Raw genomic sequence first — 21,105 nt, 5'->3', positions numbered from 1 at the left:
GAGCTCCATTGTGGTTGGCAAACACATGTATATTTATTATCAATTACGTAGGAAACATGAATACTTTCAATCATATTCAAATCAATCGGTTCTAAAAATGAGAAGCACAACACTGTTGATTATTTAAAACTCAGATTTTCGACACAACCCGCGTCTAAATCAAGAGACATATATTACATAAGCAAGTATCAAAAAACCCTGACATATATTAATAATCTACATTGTTAACAAGAATGATACACTGTTGCAGTGAATTGAGAAAAATGGTAATTCTATGCATAAACATATATATTTTTTTTAATGCATATTAGGTACCGTGTGTTATAATGGATGTATTAGCATCACACCCTCCCCAAAGTATTAGACTGATATTTCTAAATCATTGATGTACAAATTTCGGGCAGAATATTTTAAAATCTTGATACACCATTAGAACGTCGTAGTATTCATAATTTCACGGAATGTTGTGACAGCACATTGATATGAAATACGCTTAATTACAATTAACAATGTGTACACTTTAAATCAACTTGAAATGTTATTTTCCATAGAGGATATCAAGACTTTTACATATTTGTTGTTTGAAAACTGATACCAACTTATAAGGCAACCTCCCTGTAACAGGTACCAGATTATAAAGCACTCTCCCTCTTAACAGGTACCAGATTATAAAGCACTCTCCCTCTAACAGGTACCAGATTATAAAGCAACCTCCCTCTAACAGGTACCAACTAATAAAGCACTCTCCCTCTAACAGGTACCAACGTATAAGACACTCTCCCTCTAACAGGTACCAACTAATAAAGCACTCTCCCTCTAACAGGTACCAACTTATAAGGCAACCTCCCTGTAACAGGTACCAACTTATAAAGCACTCTCCCTCTAACAGGTACCGGATTATAAAGCACTCTCCCTCTAACAGGTACCAACTAATAAAGCACTCTCCCTCTAACAGGTACCAACTTATAAGGCAACCTCCCTGTAACAGGTACCAACTTATAAAGCACTCTCCCTCTAACAGGTACCAACTTATAAAGCACTCTCCCTCTAACAGGTACCAGATTATAAAGCACTCTCCCTCTAACAGGTACCAACTAATAAAGCACTCTCCCTCTAACAGGTACCAGATTATAAAGCACTCTCTCTCTAACAGGTACCAACTTATAAAGCACTCTCCCTCTAACAGGTACCGGATTATAAAGCACTCTCCCTCTAACAGGTACCAGATTATAAAGCACGCTCTCTCTAACAGGTACCAACTTATAAGACACTCTCCCTCTAACAGGTACCAACTAATAAAGCACTCTCCCTCTAACAGGTACCAACTTATAAGGCAACCTCCCTGTAACAGGTACCAACTTATAAAGCACTCTCCCTCTAACAGGTACCGGATTATAAAGCACTCTCCCTCTAACAGGTACCAACTAATAAAGCACTCTCCCTCTAACAGGTACCAGATTATAAAGCACTCTCCCTCTAACAGGTACCAACTAATAAAACACTCTCCCTCTAACAGGTACATCTTATAAGGCAACCTCTCTCTAACAGGTACCAGATTATAAATGGAGGATATTTTATAATCTGGTACATGTTGGAGGAAGTGTGCTTTGTAAGTTGGTACCTGTTAGAGGGAAGGTACTTTATAGAATCTGGTACCTGTTAGAGGGAGGGTGCTTTATAATCTGGTATCTGTTAGAGGGAAGATGATTTATGATTTGATGATAAAGCATTTTATCTCAAAGAGGTACCAAGTTATACAGCACCCTAACTCTAACAGGAAGCAGTGTATGCTAGGACTAAAATAATTATAGCTTCTCCCAAAGTAGAACTTCTATTGTGCTTATCAAAAACAATCGTTGTCAATAGTACAGTGTACTTGGGATCAGCTGGACTTGTTACACTACAGAAATCATGGAACACACTGTTTCCATGTTGTACCTGTTTGGTTGTGAATCCCAGATGATGTTCAACAACTTGTTCAACACCTTGTTTGAAATGAAAAGACTTGTAAAGTTTACAAATTTATTATAGCACAAGTCAATATTGTTTTAGAGTAGCTGATAACAAGTAATAAGTTTTCCAATAAAAATAAATGAGTACAAGCAGAAAAGGTTACATAGGGTGTTTTTCTGATGCCATTTCTAGAATAAAGTGCACCGCCACGGCACATGATATGCCCGTCACATATTGTTAACAGTATAGATTGTACCCATTAAAACATTTTTTTATATCACCTTAATTAAATGTCACAGTGACCTTAAAGTAGGATGCGACACACCTTCTACCTAAGATGCATTAGTTGACCAATTTTGGTGATTCTAGGTCTAATAGTTTTCAAGTTATGAGTCGGACAAGTTTTTGCCATATATGGCCATATCTTCCTAATGAAAAGTCACAGTGACCTGGTTTTAATGTGCGACACACCTTCTACCCAAGATGTATCTACAGACAAAGTTTGATGATTCTAGGCCTTGTAGTATTTAAGTTACGGGTCGGACACGAAAAAGCTAACAGACGGACGGACAGACGGATATCTTCTTAATGAAAAGTCACAGTGACCTGGTTTTAATGTGTGACACACCTTCTACCCAAGATGTATCTACAGACAAAGTTTGATGATTCTAGGCCTTGTAGTATTTAAGTTACGGGTCGGACACGAAAAAGCTAACAGACGGACGGACAGACGGATATCTTCTTAATGAAAAGTCACAGTGACCTGGTTTTAATGTGCGACACACCTTCTACCCAAGATGTATCTACAGACAAAGTTTGATGATTCTAGGCCTTGTAGTATTTAAGTTACGGGTCGGACACGAAAAAGCTAACAGACGGACGGACATGAACGCCATACCATAATACGTCCCATCTTAAGACGGGCGTATAAAAAGGCTTTAAATAGTATCAGCCATCATCAGGTTGTCACATACTTCTTTCCATGAATAAAAGCTCCTAAACTTAAAAGTGACAGGAGGCCGGTAGATAGACAACTAGAGCTCTGCGGAAAATATTTCCCCAAAATTGACCATGATCAACAATCTGTAAATATTCTAAAACACCAAAGAAGTTATTTACAAAGACCCTAGCTTCAAAACTGTGAGAGGAGTTAAAAGGTCAAACCGTCATTTATTTAATACATGTATATTTCCTCAAAAACTGACTCGGTTAAACCTGTAATTTTCAACAAAAAAAATTTAAACAAAAATCAAAATCATAGCCACATACACATTTTCCATACCCATACAAATACTCTGCAGAATAAGGTTCTCAGTTGAATATTGGGAGAAATTTGACAAATCATGTACTTTCTATGTAATGTTTCCTCAAAATACTCAGTTCAAGAATCTGTAATTTTCTCGAACAAGGTTTTCCTATTAAGTGAACCTACAACCTTGACCTTAAAAAACAATAAGCATCTTCCTTTTATGATGATCAAATATACCAAGTTGTAAGATTCTAGAGCTTACGGTTCAGTCTGTATCCCATCTTACAAGGTCCGGACAGACAACACCATACCATAATATGTCCAGTCTCTGACGGGCAAGTACCATAATAAGATAATCTAAAGTTATGACCCTAACAAGCTTTCACAAACTATAAAACATGAGGTGTTTGTAAAACAATTACATATAAGCCCCCATGGTGCAAAATTGAAAAGGGTTATACATATGCATAATTTGATTGATAGTAGTATCATCAATTCGAAATATTGAGCAAACAATATCTTCCTATGTCAGGAGTGGATTGACCAAGTGACCTAAAAATCAATAGGGGTCATCTACTCCTTATGCTGTACCAGGTTTGGTGTCAATCAAGCAAATAATTCTTAAAACATAAGAGACAATATATTACTATGTCCAGTTTACCCCTTGACCTTTGACCATATGACCTTAAATCTACTCCTTGAGATGTACCAGTGTACCAAGTTTGATGTCTGTCAAGCAAAGGGTTCTCAAGATATTGAGCAGGCAGTGTCTTCCTATGTCCAGAGTAGATTGACCCTTGACATTTCGACCTGAAAAACAATTGGGGTCCTCTTCTTTTCATAACCAACCCACATATGAAATATATTACGATCAAGTGAATGGTTCTTAAGATATTAAGCGGACAACATGTGGTCTACCGACCGACCAACAGGTGCAAACCAATATGCCCCTCTTCTTTGAATGGGGGCATAAATATAGTGTTATAACACTAAAAGGCTTCCATACATCTAAAAGTAACATAGGACAAGGCTAACTATAGAAACATTGAGATAGCCTAAACACTTAAACTCTGAAAAAGTAATATCTGATACTACCCTGAACCAAGTAAATTGACTCTGCTAAGGTATTTACATATTATAATGTAAAATCTAAATAGTTCCCTAACTCAATGTTATGTTCATTTCCTACTCTATGTAAAAGATAAGAGGCGAACACGAAATTCATGTGAAAAGTACAAACCTTAGAGTTCTTTAACCTAGCAGAGTGAGTAAATCTGAGTCAGCTCCTTATATAGGGCTGACAAAATCAATGGGATACTAAATATAAATGCTCAATCTGATAACCCAGGATTAAGCCTCTTGGCCAATGAAATTGCAGAAAACAAATTATGTTCAGGAAGACTGGCATAATGGCAGGTATAATGAATTACATAGCACAGTGAAAGGTAAACATGTGAAACATTAAGATATTTCCTTTATAAAATCTTAAATGTAAAGTTTGAAAAGGTTGCATGTATAGTACAATGTATGCCAGTGGATTTGAAAATGACCTGAATCAATGCTCTTTCTATTTGGTACAAAACAGATATAGTTATGATTAATCATTATATCATTGGGTAAAGGCGGCAGTCTGCTTCCCTTAAGGATGTATTCTAAACAGTGGATGCAATCAAAATCTCTGCCTCCACAAACATAATATCTTTGAAGTATTGGATGTGTGTGTTCATATTCTGTCCAATCCTGTAACATGAAAAACAAGACATAATCTTATTGGCTCATCCTAAATTTAGTATCCTATCAAAGTTTAACTAGTAAATTGCATTCTTCTATTGTGTTATCGAGTATATAAGCTCAAACTCAGTATTTATCAAGTTTCTCTGAATAATTAGAATTTATCCTACCATCTCCTACCATTATCTTTTTCCTTTAAATATTGAATATCTTAGACAGAAAATAAAATCATAAAAACTTTATATATCACACAATGCGAAGTCAATATAAAATTACTGATAAAGAAAGTTCAACTCTTTGACACAAGTATGATGGAAAATTAAAGATAACGGTGATAATGTTTCGAGGATTGTTTTCATCTCTCAAACAAAATACATGTAGAATTTCAGATTGAAAATAGAAGCAATGTTGACTATTTGAAATGACCATATGGAATTTGTGCACCACAAAGATGAACTTACATAATGGATTTTAGCCTAAACAGCCCAAATTCTTCCAAAACCAATGCACACAGTTCTAAACTACCCTGGATGAAAAAATGAAAGAAAAAAAGATTTATATATATATATGTCTGTTCTTAATGTTTGAATATCTTCACATAAATAAAAGATATAGGTTAACAAAGAGGCCCATGGGCCACATCGCTCACCTGAGTCACCCTGGTCCAGTTCTAAAGATTTTCCCTATATATTCGCATGTAAAACTTTGGTCTCTATTGTGACCCCATCCTACCCCCAGGGGTCATGATTTGTAACAAGAGGCTCATGGGCCACATCGCTCACCTGAGTCACTTTGGCCCATATCTGAAGACTTTCCATATATATTTGCATGTAAAACCTTAGTCCCTATTATGGCCCAAACTACCCTTTGCATACTTGAATCTACACTATGTCAGAAAGCTTTCATGTAAATGTCAATTTCTTTGGCCCAATGGTTCTTGAGAAGAAGATTTTTAAAGCTTTCTCCTATATTTGTATGTAAAACTTTGACCCCCCCACTTGTGGCCCCATCCTACCCCCCAGGGGCCATGATTTGAACAAACTTGAATCTGCACTACGTCAGGAAGCTTTCAGGTAAATTTCAGCTCTTCTGGCCCAGTGGTTCTTGAGAAGAAGATTTTTAAATGACCCCACCCTATTTTTGCATTTTTATGATTATCTCCCCTTTGAAAGGGACATGGCCCTTCATTTGAACAAACTTGAAAGCCCTTCACCCAAGGATGCTTTTGGCCATGTTTGGTTGAAATTGGCCCGATGGTTCTGGAGAAGAAGTCGAAAATGTGAAAAGTTTAACAGACAGACGGACAGACAGACAGACGGACAGACAGACGGACGGACAGACAGACAGACGACGGACAAAAAATGATCAGAAAAGCTCACTTGAGCTTTCAGCTCAGGTGAGCTACAAACTTGAATCTGCACTAGGTCAGGAATCTTTAATGATAATTTCAGGTCCTCTGGCCCAGTGGTGCTTGAGAAGATTTTTAAATGACCCCACCCTAATTTTGTGATTATCTCCCCTTTGTGCCAAGTTTTGGTTGAAATTGGCTCAGTGGTTCTGGAGAAGAAGATGAAAATGTGAAAAGTTTATGCCGACGACAGACAACTAACAAATTTTGATCAGAAAAGCACATTTGAGCCTGAGAAAAAAATTTTTAGAACTTACTGGCAAAATCTCGGTGCCCTGTAAATGTGATTTCTTACATCCTTATTGGCGGGGTAAAAGCATCTGTTAAATTCTGAGATGGTGTTCCCTGGTGAAATAGTATCCTTTACAAACAGACGGAAATGTCTTTTTGTTTCATCAACGCTTTGTGTGCCCTCGTGTACAAGTAAATGTATTTTTGATATAATAGTCTCATCTACTGGCTGGCTTAATCCTGGAAACTAAGAAAACATTCTAAATGAATACATGTAATTATATAAGGGGATTTGAAACAAAATGTATGCCTCTCTTGCTGAACTTTGCCAACAGAACTTAAGTTTTACAATTTTCATTTATGTATATTGAAAGTTTGATGCCAGTGACATTTGGGAATTACTGACATAGCATAATTTTAGGGATTGTAGCATTGGTGAGAAACACTGCACTGCCACCGGTCTCTAATTTATGAATGGGCTTGTAAATTTTTCAGTTAAAGTTTATAATCTGATTGGACTACTTGTCTGGCAATATATACAGGGCTCGAAATTAATGTATGCCCATCACTCCGTGACTGGTTAAAAGTCTGGCTGACTGACTGACATTTGTTTTCGTCAGTCAGATGAGTTAATTTTCTAAAGCATCATTTTGGAAAATATACTTATGAAAGAAGTAGGTACAGTTTCTAAAGTCATTTGGACCAAAATATTGATGATTTCACTTGGAGCTCAAACCCTGGCATTCAAATAAGGTATGGATTAGCAAACCCAAAATCTGCTCAGTTTGATCAGCAAAATGATTTGTGTCATATGACGTGAGCTAGAAGTTGGCATAAAATTGCAAAAATGCCATTTTCAATGAAAATATCCACAAATTCAGGTGGTTTTCTTATCAGAAAACATACAGTGCATGCGTCGAGCAAATTCATATTCAAGTATGTTTTTCATCTTAAATTAATACACAATATATATCATTTTTATTTTGCTCGACAAATGCGCACATCTTTTCCTGAGCAATAATCTGTATGACATTTGACAGTTTTCAGGCTTTTTTGAAAACAAGATGTGTTTGTGAAACACAAATGCCCCAGATAATGGCCAATTCCAAAGATGGTCAAGGTCACAAGGGCAAATATCTTGGTACCAGTAGAAAGATCTTGTCAAAAGAAATCATCATGTATAATACGAAAGCTCTAATATTTACCATTTAGAAGTTATGACCAATGTAAAAAAAATTAAAAGTAAGTTAAATGTCAAGGTCAAAAGGTTTAATACCAACGGAAAGGTCTTGTCACAAGGAACACTCATGTGAAATATCAAAGCTCAATCACTTACTGTTCAAAAGTTATTAGCAAGGTTAAAGTTTTCAAAAAGTAGGTCATACTCCAAGGTCAAGGTCACATGGTCAAAAATGTTGGTACCCCTGGAAAGGTCTTGTCACATGGAACACTCATGTGAAATATCAAAGCTCTATCACTTAATGTTCAAAAGTTATTAGCAAGGTTAAAGTTTTCAAAAAGTAGGTCAAACTCCAAGGTCAAGGTCACGGGGTCAAAAATGTTGGTACCCACGGAAAGGTCTTGTCACAAGGAATACTGGTGACATAAAAAGTTAGCTTCAAGCCCTGTATATAGGGAGTAAAAGATGCTTCATTTACCTCCCCTACTAGATGCTTTCTGTGATCTGCTGGATCTGGTAAAAACAATGAATCTCCACTTTCTTCTGAATGCTTTCCTTGGCCAACTTCTCACAGAGGAGCTTTGATATTGTTTTCCTTTTCCAGATAGAGTCCGTTTCTTGAATCTGAAGACAAATGTGACACCATTTTAACATGTCTCAGTAGTCCTCATAAATTCCAGTAATTAATTCATCACTAAATGTTTTAACCTCTAATTGAAAATGATTTCATATTTGAGTCTTCGCAGGGGTTTTCCTACCATTTTCAAACTGGGTCCAGAGTCCGTAGAATTGGGAAAATTGACACATAAAATGTTCAAATTGGGAAAGTATGAAAAGTATTAATTACTTTGTGCTTAGATACGTATAAATAAAAGAGAAGAAAAAACTGTTTTCACTCAGCAAAACATGATATATATTCATAGCAAAATCTATATCAGAGATCTCATTCCTTTCTGTCTAAAAAAAATTCTAATTATGTCTCCCCTCTTCCAGGGGGAGACATAGTTTTTGTACTTCATTTGTCTTTCTGTCTGTCACAAAATCTTGTGAACACTTCTCCTATATGGCTTATCGGATAGTCTTGAAACTTTGTGCAATGCTTCATTCTCATTTGTAGATGTGCATATTGGTGGGACAGGATGATCCAATTATTTTCCTTAAAGTTATAGTGGATCTAACAGGGGTGGAAGAACAGTGTCATTGTTACATAAGGGTCCAGCAAATGAAAAGACCCAGTCCCTATTGAAAATTCCCTCTAATTAGATAACAGCTAAACTATAAGCTGATTTTCATGGTGTACAAAATGCATACCTTAAACTCTGGATATTTCAAGACAGTCCTCAAGGAAACTATTGTGAGGCAGTCCATCTTCTTGGAAGGCTGTAGTGATTGTCTTTTTTTTTGTGTCTAGCTGAATTCTGCTGAAAGAATTTATTAGTCTCACTATCAACCTTGCCATGCATTAATTTTTTTAAAGACCACACCTGTAATCAAAATCAAAGCATTACTTGTTTCCAAATATATACATCAGTATCATCACCAACAAAGACAGCCTTGTCTTGAAACACAAGCTTAGTATAACATGAAACCAATCATTACAATGACCAATGTTTCAAATTTATTTATATTAACAGTCCTTGACCAGTCGAATTTGATCAATATTTTCATTAGTTTGTCACTATGAAGATACCGTAATTTTCCAACTCAGTCTCAGATAGACATACACGGAGAAAATTTGTGGCTGGATCGGGAATTGAACCTAGGGACCTCTGTGCAAGATTTTACCAGTTGGTGCCGTGACTACTCGTCCTGCCAGGGGTGAAATGAATCTGGGTTGTGTGTCTTCGACGGCAAAAACAAATTAAAGGGAGGAATTTAGTAGTTAGGGCTACACGGACCGTGGATATCGACCTGGATAGCTCAGTGGTTAGAGCACCTGACTAGTAATGCAGGGATCCTAGGTTCGACTCCTGGTCCAGCCAAATATTTTCTCCTCCCCTATACTGCATTCCGTGACGTAACTTGCGCAGTGTTAAGTTTATACGTGTATCAAATTAAAAATCTAGGCCCACTGGCCTTCATTGTGGAATGAATAGTAGGATTGTTACATATAATGTCCGAAATTACAAACGTTCACAGAAAATACCAAAGATATGACCGAAATTAAAAATTATTGAAGTCGTCAAAGGAGGGACCAAAATTTTTAATGTGAATATGATAGTAGATGTCATGTATTACTGAGGTCATTTTAGCTCCTCTCTCGGTAATTTTTGTCATTTTTTTGGTAATTTCTGTAAATGGTACCGTAGTAGGCTAGTTTTGGTCATTCCTGCGCTGCGGAATGACTTACCACGTGCCCTGGCCTTGTGCTTGTTTAGCCTATATTGAATATACTTACCGATCTTGCAAAAATCTTTTGATTCCCGGGCAATATGGTACTAATATCTCATGTTTTATAAATTAATATACCTCGCGGACACTACTAAAGACAGAGATATTTCCGGCACCAACGGTCTCTTCGTAGATATGTTTGGTCTATCGTCCCGCTTTCCCATATTTGATATTTTCTATCTTTTTTTGCGCAAGAGTTAGCCTATTTTAAGTACAACTTAACAGATGAAATACAGGGGCAATTAACTCATTGTATAGGGGCAGGTAACTCGTGGTCGCCGCCCTGCAAGCGGTACCAAATAGCGTTAACCGTGTCGGTGACTCAATGAATATAAATATAGAGGTGTCATAAATTGATGACATAAATCATTTCAATAAGTTACAAGTTTTAGAAATTATTGTGCAAATTATTGTTTGATTTCTAATTGTGTAATTTATAATACATGTATATAGAGGGGAAAAATTACAATTATATTGAAATTGCATTGTTCAGGGTTTTTTTTAAAAACAATTGAATTACGAGAAAATAGCAGCTCTGGACAGGTCAATGCTATCAAAACTCAGGTATACTGGGCTTCCTCAAGATCTAAAGAATGCCTGTAGATACTGGCTGTTATTGTTATGAAAACCTCTCTGGGGGTAGCTCCAGACCACAGTGTCTGCAGATGTCACTCCACCTGAGATCTATTGTTAAATGTTTGATTGACAGGCAGCTTATGATTTGGGGGTGTTAACTTAAAATTGGGTCTTTAAGCTTAGTTTAAACAATATTTATTCGTAAATAATTTGATAATAATGTTTACAAACAATGTCTTATACATGTAATAGATTGACAAACAAGCCAAAAGGCTTATATTAATCTAATTAAGCTTCACACCCCATCCCTTTTGTTCACACAAAAATATTTATCATTACTAGTTATACTATACATCCGTGTGCACATATAAACGTAATATACATCTCAAAAAATTGACTTATACTCGGAGGGGGGGGGGGGTATGATATCCCCGATACTGCAACTATTTTTCACATATTATATTACTAATATATATATACAATGCTAAATTGCATCCATACAGTTTAATATGTCACATGTATATGTGGGGGTATGTATGTGTGTGTATGTATATGTATATATTCAAATATGCATGTATGAACTATTTGTACTTGTATTATCATATATCTCATTGTTTAACGTGATTGTATGCTAACATGTATGGAGCGCCAAATTAACATAAACTCAAATAATTGAAGATATCTTCAATTATTTGAAGATATCATCAATTCATTTGATACGCGCAACAATTTAATTAAAGATCTCTTCAAATAATTAATGATATCTTCAATTCTGAATTATTGCGCGCATTAAATGAATTGATGATAGCATTAATTCTTCTGCTGAATTGATGCGCGCTACAAATGAATTAATGATATCCACAATTGAATTGATGCGCGCTACAATTCAATTGAAGAGAGCAATAACTGATATAATGCGCGCATTAAATCAATTGATGAGAGCAATAATTGAATTCATGCGCGCATTAATTCATTTGATGAGAGCAATAATGGATTTAATGCGCGCATGAATTCAATTATTGCTCTCTTCAATTGAATTAATGATATCTTTAATTCATTTGAAGAGAGCAATAATTCTTTTAGAGAGAGCAACTAAATAATTAAAGATCTTCAATTCAACATATCCACAACTGAATTAATGATCTCTTTAATTGAATTGTTGCTCTCTTTAAAAGAATTGATGCGCGCATTAATTCCTTATACAGAAGCATTGTAAATAATTAAAGATATCTTCAATTGAATTAAAGAGATCATCAAATTATTTATACCGAGCTCTAAATCAATTATTGCGAGCAATATTTCTACGAAATTAATGCTCTCGTCAATTGAATTGAAGAGAGCAATAATTGAATTAATGCGCACATCAAATCTATTATTGTTTTCATTAATTCAATTGATGCTCTCATCAATTGAATTGAAGAGAGCAATAATTGAATTAATGCGCGCATTAAATCAATTATTGCTCTCGTTAATTCAATTGATGCGCGCATTAATTCATTTGATGAGAGCAATAATTGATTTAATGCGCGCATTAATTCAATTAAAGAGAGCAATAATTGAATTGATGATATCTTCAAATAATTGAAGATATCTTCAATTATTTGAGTTTATGTAATTTGGCGCTCCATAAACATGTTTGGTGAATCAATAAATTAAATTAAATTGAATTGAACTGAATTTTATTTCATTAGACTGTTTACATCCTACATGTATTTACAAATATCAATTCAGAGTTAAACTCCACTTATCCTATGGATAGATCATGTTTTTCAGTGTTAAAGTTTCTATTTAAGGATAGGCTTGTTGTCTCCATGGACCAGTGCACTTAGAACTGTCTCCTAGCTCACGTCATGTAGATCAAATGGATAAAGTCCTTGGTTCACAAAGCAGAGTTCTCTCTCTCTCTCTCTCTCTCTCTCTCTCTCTCATCAACTCGCCCATTGGAAAAAAAGTAATAAGATTCATGATTTCAAATAGCTGTAGGCCTACCTAACATTTATAATCGCTACTTCAATCCGCTATCATAACAAACTTGTAAATATATGGATTTCATTTGTTATTAAAATTGGTAATGATTTACAGGTATCAATTTCAGAAACCTTTAGTTGTAACATTTTCCTTCTGCACTCCCACGGATTCACAAAGTCTGTGGCATCAAATCCTCTACAACTTGTTGTAAGAGGTTACAATTTCTTTAAATTATAACGATTAAGAACAGTGCAATTTGAAACGGTTCGACCGGGTACTAAAAATTAAGTTGTTATTGGAATTTGTGAAATAACGTGGTAGATTTGTTCTCGTTGTACTCGTGTTACGCTGAGTATCTCCCGACACGCGGGGTGTGAGTATCTCCCGACACGCGGGGTGTAGGCCAAGTTGTGACCTGTAGGCTACCAAAGCGGCAATATAGATGATCGAGGTACGTTTTTGCATAATATCTTAATTTATGGATATATTTCGCAGGAAAGCATATATGGTTATGGAAGAAAGCATTGATTCAGAAATATAGGAAAACAAATATATCCATTGTACACATTCTAGTTTTATTAAACATCTCAACACTATTCCAACGATCGGGGCAAGTTTGACACTGAACAAAAAGTAAATGTTCTACCAAGTCCATATCTTTACTCCTCATGATCACGAAACTATTAACCGTGGTCGGTGAAAGGAGTAACTTCAAACGTATGCCAGAAGTAGTGGAAACCAAGTGTGGATTCTAAGAAAACATTAAAGGACCTTTAGTAAAACATTTTTCAAATCAACAACATTAAATTAATGCATATGACTTTTCAACACTTTACACGACCATTCCTCACGATAAATCAAACACTCTCGGCGTTTTGACAGTATAGACTGCAGCTTTAATAAAATGGGAAAAGAAAATATTCATACATGTATCCAAAACATTAATATTACTTTGTTAAACACCACTCTGATTCTACGCACAAGTACTTCGAGGTTGAGACGATGTGCCCAAAACTAACTAGTCAATAAATATATTTTCTTTCTTTCTTTCCCATTAAGCAGTGGGATGTCCTTTACAATATGTATAAATTTCATGGCCACTGTCTAAGTATACATGTACAAAGGAGGTACTAAGCTGACTTACCCCCCACCCTTTTTCAAAAATTGTGAATTTTTCAGGACCATTCCGATCCTCAATGGGAAAAAAATAATTTGATAGAACTTTTATATATACTTTTTACAATAATCTTTAGAATATATGCAGAATACAGAATGAATGATAATAACATTATTACGTGTAGCTGACCTGTTTATATATTTGTACGAGGTCAAATGATGTCTGACATGTTTCATGCCAGTTGTTAGGCCATTCTTTACATGCTGATTTCGACTACGGATTACTCTGTTTACCTGGTCGAGATAAATGGCTCAAAAAAGGGAGTGACCGTTCGACAGGGGATGCTTACTCCTCCTAGGCACCTGATCCCACCTCTGGTATGTCCAGGGGTCCGTGTTTGTCCTACTCTTAATTTGATATTCACTGTTCGCGATCTTGACCTTTTCATCCTAGAGGGATTTATTTGATTTTGTTCTATTAGGTCAAAATTGCACTAATTAATATGTCACTGTGTCATACAAAACGTGCATCTGTAGACAAAATAAAGTGCATCAAATGGATTTTATACCAAAACCTTTCCTGTACATTTTCATTTTTTTTTTTTTTATATTCGTTGTATTTGATTGTATTGTATTGAGAAATAACTTGGTTATCTTAGATTAAAGTAATTTTAAATTCATATCACACAATTATTTCATCGAAAGTAACAAACTTGCTCGTCAGTAATTACAGCGATCAAAATTTATGCTTATACACTCTGAATCAGTCATTACAAATTGTAGAAAATATTACCAAAGCGTGGGATGAATTCGTGAACTTCTTTGTAATTATTTGATTTAACGAATTTCGAATTTTAATCTGTTTCCAGCAGTCACTTTTAACTTTGTGTCAGCATTGATATAGCTTAATTTTTCAACGCTGAATTGAATTGATTTTGAAGATTTATTAATGGACATTGAAATGCTGATATCGAAACAACGTTGACATTAGTTTGAGGGAGATATAAACACAAGTATGACGGGAGAATTTTATGGATGGGCCGGGAATCAAACCCGGAGCCCTGCAATACTCTAACTACTGAGCTCTCCTGGCCGATCTCTGCAGGCCATATAGTCCAAACCACTACATTCTTCCCTCTTTATAGATTGTCTTTGCTCTCGAAGACACACTCCAGATTCTTCTATCCCTGGCAGGACTTTCACCTGCAAGTCCAGTGGTGGTCAATGACACCAGATGTAACAGGAAAGGAGAAATTTATGGTTGTACCAGGAATCGAACCTAGGATCCCTGCGCTACTAGTCAGGTGCTCCAACCACTGAGCTATCAAGGTCGATATAAATGGTCTAGAGCCCAAATCACCACATTGTACATAGAATGTATGTCTATAAAAAGGTTTATGAAATGCTATAGAGTATACATAATGTATAATACCATGCCTGTGTATCCTCTTAGGAGATGTTCAATTAATGCAGTGGATATTGACCAAATGAGGATGAAAATGTTCACTTCTGAACATCCAGGAAAGGATTTGTAAGTTACTAGAGCAAGCAAAGCTTAACGTAAACTTTATTTGGGATGTTAATTAATTTGACTTCACATAGTGTTTAATCCATAGTGTTTAATCTATGAATGATCCATATTAAACTTGAAATTAAAAAAGTCGGGATGATGAGGGAAGAGAACTAATGGGAAAGACAAGAGGCTGGGCCGGGGAAGAGGAAAGAAGGGAGGAAAAGAGGAGGGATCAAGATTGCAATTAAATCTGTCAGACCATCGACATAAGAATGCACCTGCATGACTATTGTGGACATAATGATACTTGCGTATCTACGTGATTTGATCGGTAATTCATTGATATTAACCATCAACCTAAGAAATATCTATCGCAATTTATGCGACTGGATGTGTTGGCTTACAAGTGTGGTGCTACAGTGTATCATAATTAGTATGAAATATATCTTCGATTCTCAATATTCCAAAAATAATGTTTGGTTATATTAGCTGAACTTTTGAGCCCAATTCTATTTACTATTCTAAAGTAGTTAAATGTACCAATTTTAATTGCCCATCTGAACTGAAAGGTTATGTGAGCTTTTCTTATCAATGGTTGTAGTTTGTACACATTTCACAATCTCAACTTCTCCTCAAGAATAACTTGACCCATTTCAACCAAACTTGGCAAAAAGTATCCTTGGAAACAGCCAACTACAGGTTTTCAAATGAAAGATTATGCTCTTTTCCAAGGGGAGATAATTGGGAAATAATGAAAATAAGGTAGAGATTTAAAAAAAAAAAATTAACTCATGAACCACTAAACTGAATATGGCAAAACTTTTATGACAGCTTCCTTATACACGTATGATCAAAATTCAATTATGTTCAAGCCATGATTCATTGGACAATTAAGTAGAAATATTTATGAAAAATCTGCAAGAGAACAGTAAGTCACCCTGATTCCAAGTATCCCAGAGTCCACATAACCCTGACTCTAAGTTACCCAGAGTATTAAGTCATCTAGAGTCCAAGTCATCCAAAGTATATGTTGCCCAGAAATCTATGTCACCCCAACTGTTATATCATACAGAGCCTATGTCACCCTGACTCTTATATCATACAGAGCCTATGTCAACCCAACTCTTAAATCATACAGACTCTGTGAACCTGACTCTAACATCATACAGAACTCTATGTCACCCTCACTCCAAGTCATACAGGGTCTATGTCACTCTCACTCTAAGTCATACAGGGTCTATGTCACTCTCACTCTAAAGTCATACAGGGTCTATGTCACTCTCACTCTAAAGTCATGCAGAACTCTATGTCTCCCTCGCTCAAAAGTCATACAGAACTCTATGTCACTCTCACTCTAAAGTCATACAGGGTCTAAGTCACTCTCACTCTAAAGTCATGAAGAACTCTATGTCACTCTCACTCTAAGTCATACAGAACTCTATGTCATTCTCACTCTAAAGTCATACAGGGTCTATGTTACCCTCACTCTAAAGTCATACAGGGTCTATGTCACTCTCACTCTAAGTCATACAGGGTCTATGTCACTCTCACTTTAAGTCATACATAACTCTATGTCTCTCTCACTCTAAGTCATACAGGGTCTATGTCACTCTCACTCTAAGTCATACAGGGTCTATGTCACTCTCACTCTAAGTCATACAGAACTCTATGCCTCTCTCACTCTAAGTCATACAGAACTCTATGTCTCCCTCATTCTAAAGTCATACAGAACTCTATGTCACCCTGACTCTAAAGTCATACAGGGTCTATGTTACCCTCACTCTAAAGTCATACAGAACTCTATGTCACTCTCACTCTAAGTCATACAGAACTCTATGTCACCCTCACTCTAAGTCATACAGGGTCTATGTCATTCTCACTCTAAAGTCATACAGGGTCTATGTTACCCTCACTCTAAAGTCATACAGGGTCTATGTCACTCTCACTCTAAGTCATACAGGGTCTATGTCACTCTCACTCTAAGTCATACAGAACTCTATGTCTCTCTCACTCTAAGTCATACAGAGCCTATGTCACTCTCACTCTAAGTCATACAGAACTCTATGTCACTCTCACTCTAAGTCATACAGGGTCTATGTCACTCTCACTCTAAGTCATACAGAACTCTATGTCACTCTCACTCTAAGTCATACAGAACTCTATGTCACTCTCACTCTAAAGTCATACAGAACTCTATGTCACTTTCACTCTACAGTCATACAGAACTCTATGTCACTCTCACTCTAAAGTCATACAGAACTCTATGTCACTCTCACTCTAAGTCATACAGAACTCTATGTCTCCCTCACTCTAAAGTCATACAGAACTCTATGTCACTCTCACTCTAAGTCATACAGAACTCTATGTCACTCTCACTCTAAAGTCATACAGAACTCTATGTCACTTTCACTCTACAGTCATACAGAACTCTATGTCACTCTCACTCTAAAGTCATACAGAACTCTATGTCACTCTCACTCTAAGTCATACAGAACTCTATGTCTCCCTCACTCTAAAGTCATACAGAACTCTATGTCACTCTCACTCTAAGTCATACAGGGTCTATGTCACTCTCACTCTAAGTCATACAGGGTCTATGTCTCTCTCACTCTAAGTCATACAGGGTCTATGTCACCCTAACTCTAAGTCATACAGGGTCTATGTCACTCTCACTCTAAGTCATACAGGGTCTAAGTCACTCTCACTCTAAGTCATACAGGGTCTATGTCTCTCTCACTCTAAGTCATACAGGGTATATGTCTCTCTCACTCTAAGTCATACAGAACTCTATGTCACCCTAACTCTAAAGTCATACAGAACTCTATGTCACCCTAACTCTAACGTCATACAGAACTCTATGTCACCCTCACTCTAAGTCATACAGGGTCTAAGTCACTCTCACTCTAAAGTCATACAGGGTCTATGTCTCTCTCACTCTAAGTCATACAGAACTCTATGTCACTCTCACTCTAAGTCATACAAAACTCTATGTCACTCTCACTCTAAGTCATACAGGGTCTATGTCACTCTCACTCTAAAGTCATACAGAACTCTATGTCACCCTGACTCTAAAGTCATACAGGGTTTAAGTCACTCTCACTCTAAGTCATACAGAACTCTATGTCACTCTCACTCTAAAGTCATACAGAACTCTATGTCACTCTCACTCTAAGTCATACAGAACTCTATGTCACTCTCACTCTAAGTCATACAGAACTCTATGTCACTCTCACTCTAAGTCATACAGAACTCTATGTCACTCTCACTCTAAGTCATACAGAACTATATGTCACTCTCACTCTAAGTCATACAAAACTCTATGTCACTCTCACTCTAAGTCATACAGGGTCTAAGTCACTCTCACTCTAAGTCATACAGGGTCTCTGTCTCTTAATCTAAGTCATACAGAACTCTATGTCACCCTAACTCTAAAGTCATACAGGGTCTATGTCACTCTCACTCTAAGTCATACAGGGTCTAAGTCACTCTCACTCTAAGTCATACAGGGTCTATGTCTCTCTCACTCTAAGTCATACAGGGTATATGTCTCTCTCACTCTAAGTCATACAGAACTCTATGTCACCCTAACTCTAAAGTCATACAGAACTCTATGTCACCCTAACTCTAACGTCATACAGAACTCTATGTCACCCTCACTCTAAGTCATACAGGGTCTAAGTCACTCTCACTCTAAAGTCATACAGGGTCTATGTCTCTCTCACTCTAAGTCATACAGAACTCTATGTCACTCTCACTCTAAGTCATACAAAACTCTATGTCACTCTCACTCTAAGTCATACAGGGTCTATGTCACTCTCACTCTAAAGTCATACAGAACTCTATGTCACCCTGACTCTAAAGTCATACAGGGTTTAAGTCACTCTCACTCTAAGTCATACAGAACTCTATGTCACTCTCACTCTAAAGTCATACAGAACTCTATGTCACTCTCACTCTAAGTCATACAGAACTCTATGTCACTCTCACTCTAAGTCATACAGAACTCTATGTCACTCTCACTCTAAGTCATACAGAACTCTATGTCACTCTCACTCTAAGTCATACAGAACTCTATGTCACTCTCACTCTAAAGTCATACAGAACTCTATGTCACTCTCACTCTAAGTCATACAGAACTATATGTCACTCTCACTCTAAGTCATACAAAACTCTATGTCACTCTCACTCTAAGTCATACAGGGTCTAAGTCACTCTCACTCTAAGTCATACAGGGTCTCTGTCTCTTAATCTAAGTCATACAGAACTCTATGTCACCCTAACTCTAAAGTCATACAGAACTCTATGTCACCCTAACTCTAACGTCATACAGAACTCTATGTCACTCTCACTCTAAGTCATACAGAACTCTATGTCACTCTCACTCTAAGTCATACAGGGTCTATGTCTCTCTCACTCTAAGTCATACAAAACTCTATGTCACTCTCACTCTAAGTCATACAGGGTCTAAGTCACTCTCACTCTAAGTCATACAAAACTCTATGTCACTCTCACTCTAAGTCATACAGGGTCTAAGTCACTCTCACTCTAAAGTCATACAGGGTATATGTCTCTCTCACTCTAAGTCATACAGAACTCTATGTCACTCTCACTCTAAGTCATACAAAACTCTATGTCACTCTCACTCTAAGTCATACAGGGTCTATGTCACTCTCACTCTAAAGTCATACAGAACTCTATGTCACCCTGACTCTAAAGTCATACAGGGTCTAAGTCACTCTCACTCTAAGTCATTCAGAACTCTATGTCACTCTCACTCTAAAGTCATACAGGGTCTAAGTCACTCTCACTCTAAGTCATACAGGGTCTAAGTCACTCTCACTCTAAGTCATACAGGGTCTATGTTACCCTCACTCTAAAGTCATACAGGGTCTATGTCTCTCTCACTCTAAGTCATACAGGGTCTATGTCTCTCTCACTCTAAGTCATACAGGGTCTATGTCACTCTCACTCTAAAGTTATACAGAACTCTATGTCACTCTCACTCTAAGTCATACAGGGTCTATGTCACTCTAACTCTAAAGTCATACAGAACTCTATGTCTCCCTCACTCTAAAGTCATACAGAACTCTATGTCACCCTGACTCTAAAGTCATACAGGGTCTATGTTACCCTCACTCTAAAGTCATACAGGGTCTATGTCACTCTCACTCTAAGTCATACAGAACTCTATGTCACCCTGACTCTAAATCGTACAGAGTTCACATCACCCTCACGCTTAAATAATACAGAGCGTATTGTATGTCACACTGTCTCTAGTTGTACAGAGTCTATGTCACACTGTCTCTAGTTGTACAGAGTCTATGTCACACTGTCTCTAGTTGTACAGAGTCTATGTCACACTGTCTCTAGTTGTACTGAGTCTATGTCACACTGTCTCTAGTTGTACAGAGTCTATGTCACACCGTCTCTAGTTGTTCAGAGTCTATGTCACACCGTCTCTAGTTGAACTGAGTCTATATACATATATTAACCTGATTCTAGTTGTACTGAGTCTATATACATGTATTAACCTGATTCTAGTTGTACAGTCTATGTTATATTGACTCTAAGTCATACAGAGTCTATATCACCCTGAAACTACTTGTACAGATCCACTCATAAAGTAGTAGAGTAGATTTAACATACATTTTTATTAAGAAGTGTATGTCACCAAGAGTCTAAGCACACTCTAGATATAGGGATGATAACAGCACAACAACACTGGCAGTGTGATTTAACGACATTAGAGACAATATTGTATGTTAATACAGATGTGTGGAACATTATTA

General features: G+C 36.7%; 1 protein-coding gene and 1 long non-coding RNA gene across 5 annotated transcripts in view; one reads left to right on the top strand and one right to left on the bottom strand.

Moving 5' to 3' along the window:
* Positions 1-2,008: 2,008 nt before the first annotated feature.
* Positions 2,009-10,446, bottom strand: LOC130051690 (uncharacterized). Of its 4 annotated transcripts, none has more exons than XR_008799968.1 (6): positions 10,151-10,446; positions 9,064-9,173; positions 8,231-8,376; positions 6,599-6,819; positions 5,395-5,459; positions 2,009-4,942 (listed from the first exon to the last, which is right to left on the bottom strand). It is a non-coding gene; the product is annotated as an uncharacterized LOC130051690 (long non-coding RNA). The 4 variants fall into 4 exon arrangements; XR_008799967.1 differs by having other exon boundaries at positions 9,064-9,170; XR_008799969.1 differs by having other exon boundaries at positions 10,222-10,446.
* A 2,668-nt stretch (positions 10,447-13,114) lies between these two features.
* Positions 13,115-21,105, top strand: part of LOC125667067 (SKI2 subunit of superkiller complex protein-like) — a 42,252-nt gene continuing 34,261 nt past the window's right edge. Inside the window, exon 1 of the mRNA XM_048900382.2 lies at positions 13,115-13,138. Within this exon, the coding sequence (XP_048756339.2) occupies positions 13,130-13,138 (9 nt within the window). The 5' untranslated portion in view covers positions 13,115-13,129. The remainder of the gene's footprint in view (positions 13,139-21,105) is intronic.

The sequence above is a fragment of the Ostrea edulis genome, chromosome 2, assembly GCF_947568905.1.
Source record: "Ostrea edulis chromosome 2, xbOstEdul1.1, whole genome shotgun sequence".
NCBI classification, from domain to species: domain Eukaryota; kingdom Metazoa; phylum Mollusca; class Bivalvia; order Ostreida; family Ostreidae; genus Ostrea; species Ostrea edulis.
The sequence above is the reverse complement of the archived record's forward strand: the minus strand, read 5'-3'. Positions and strand labels throughout refer to the sequence as shown.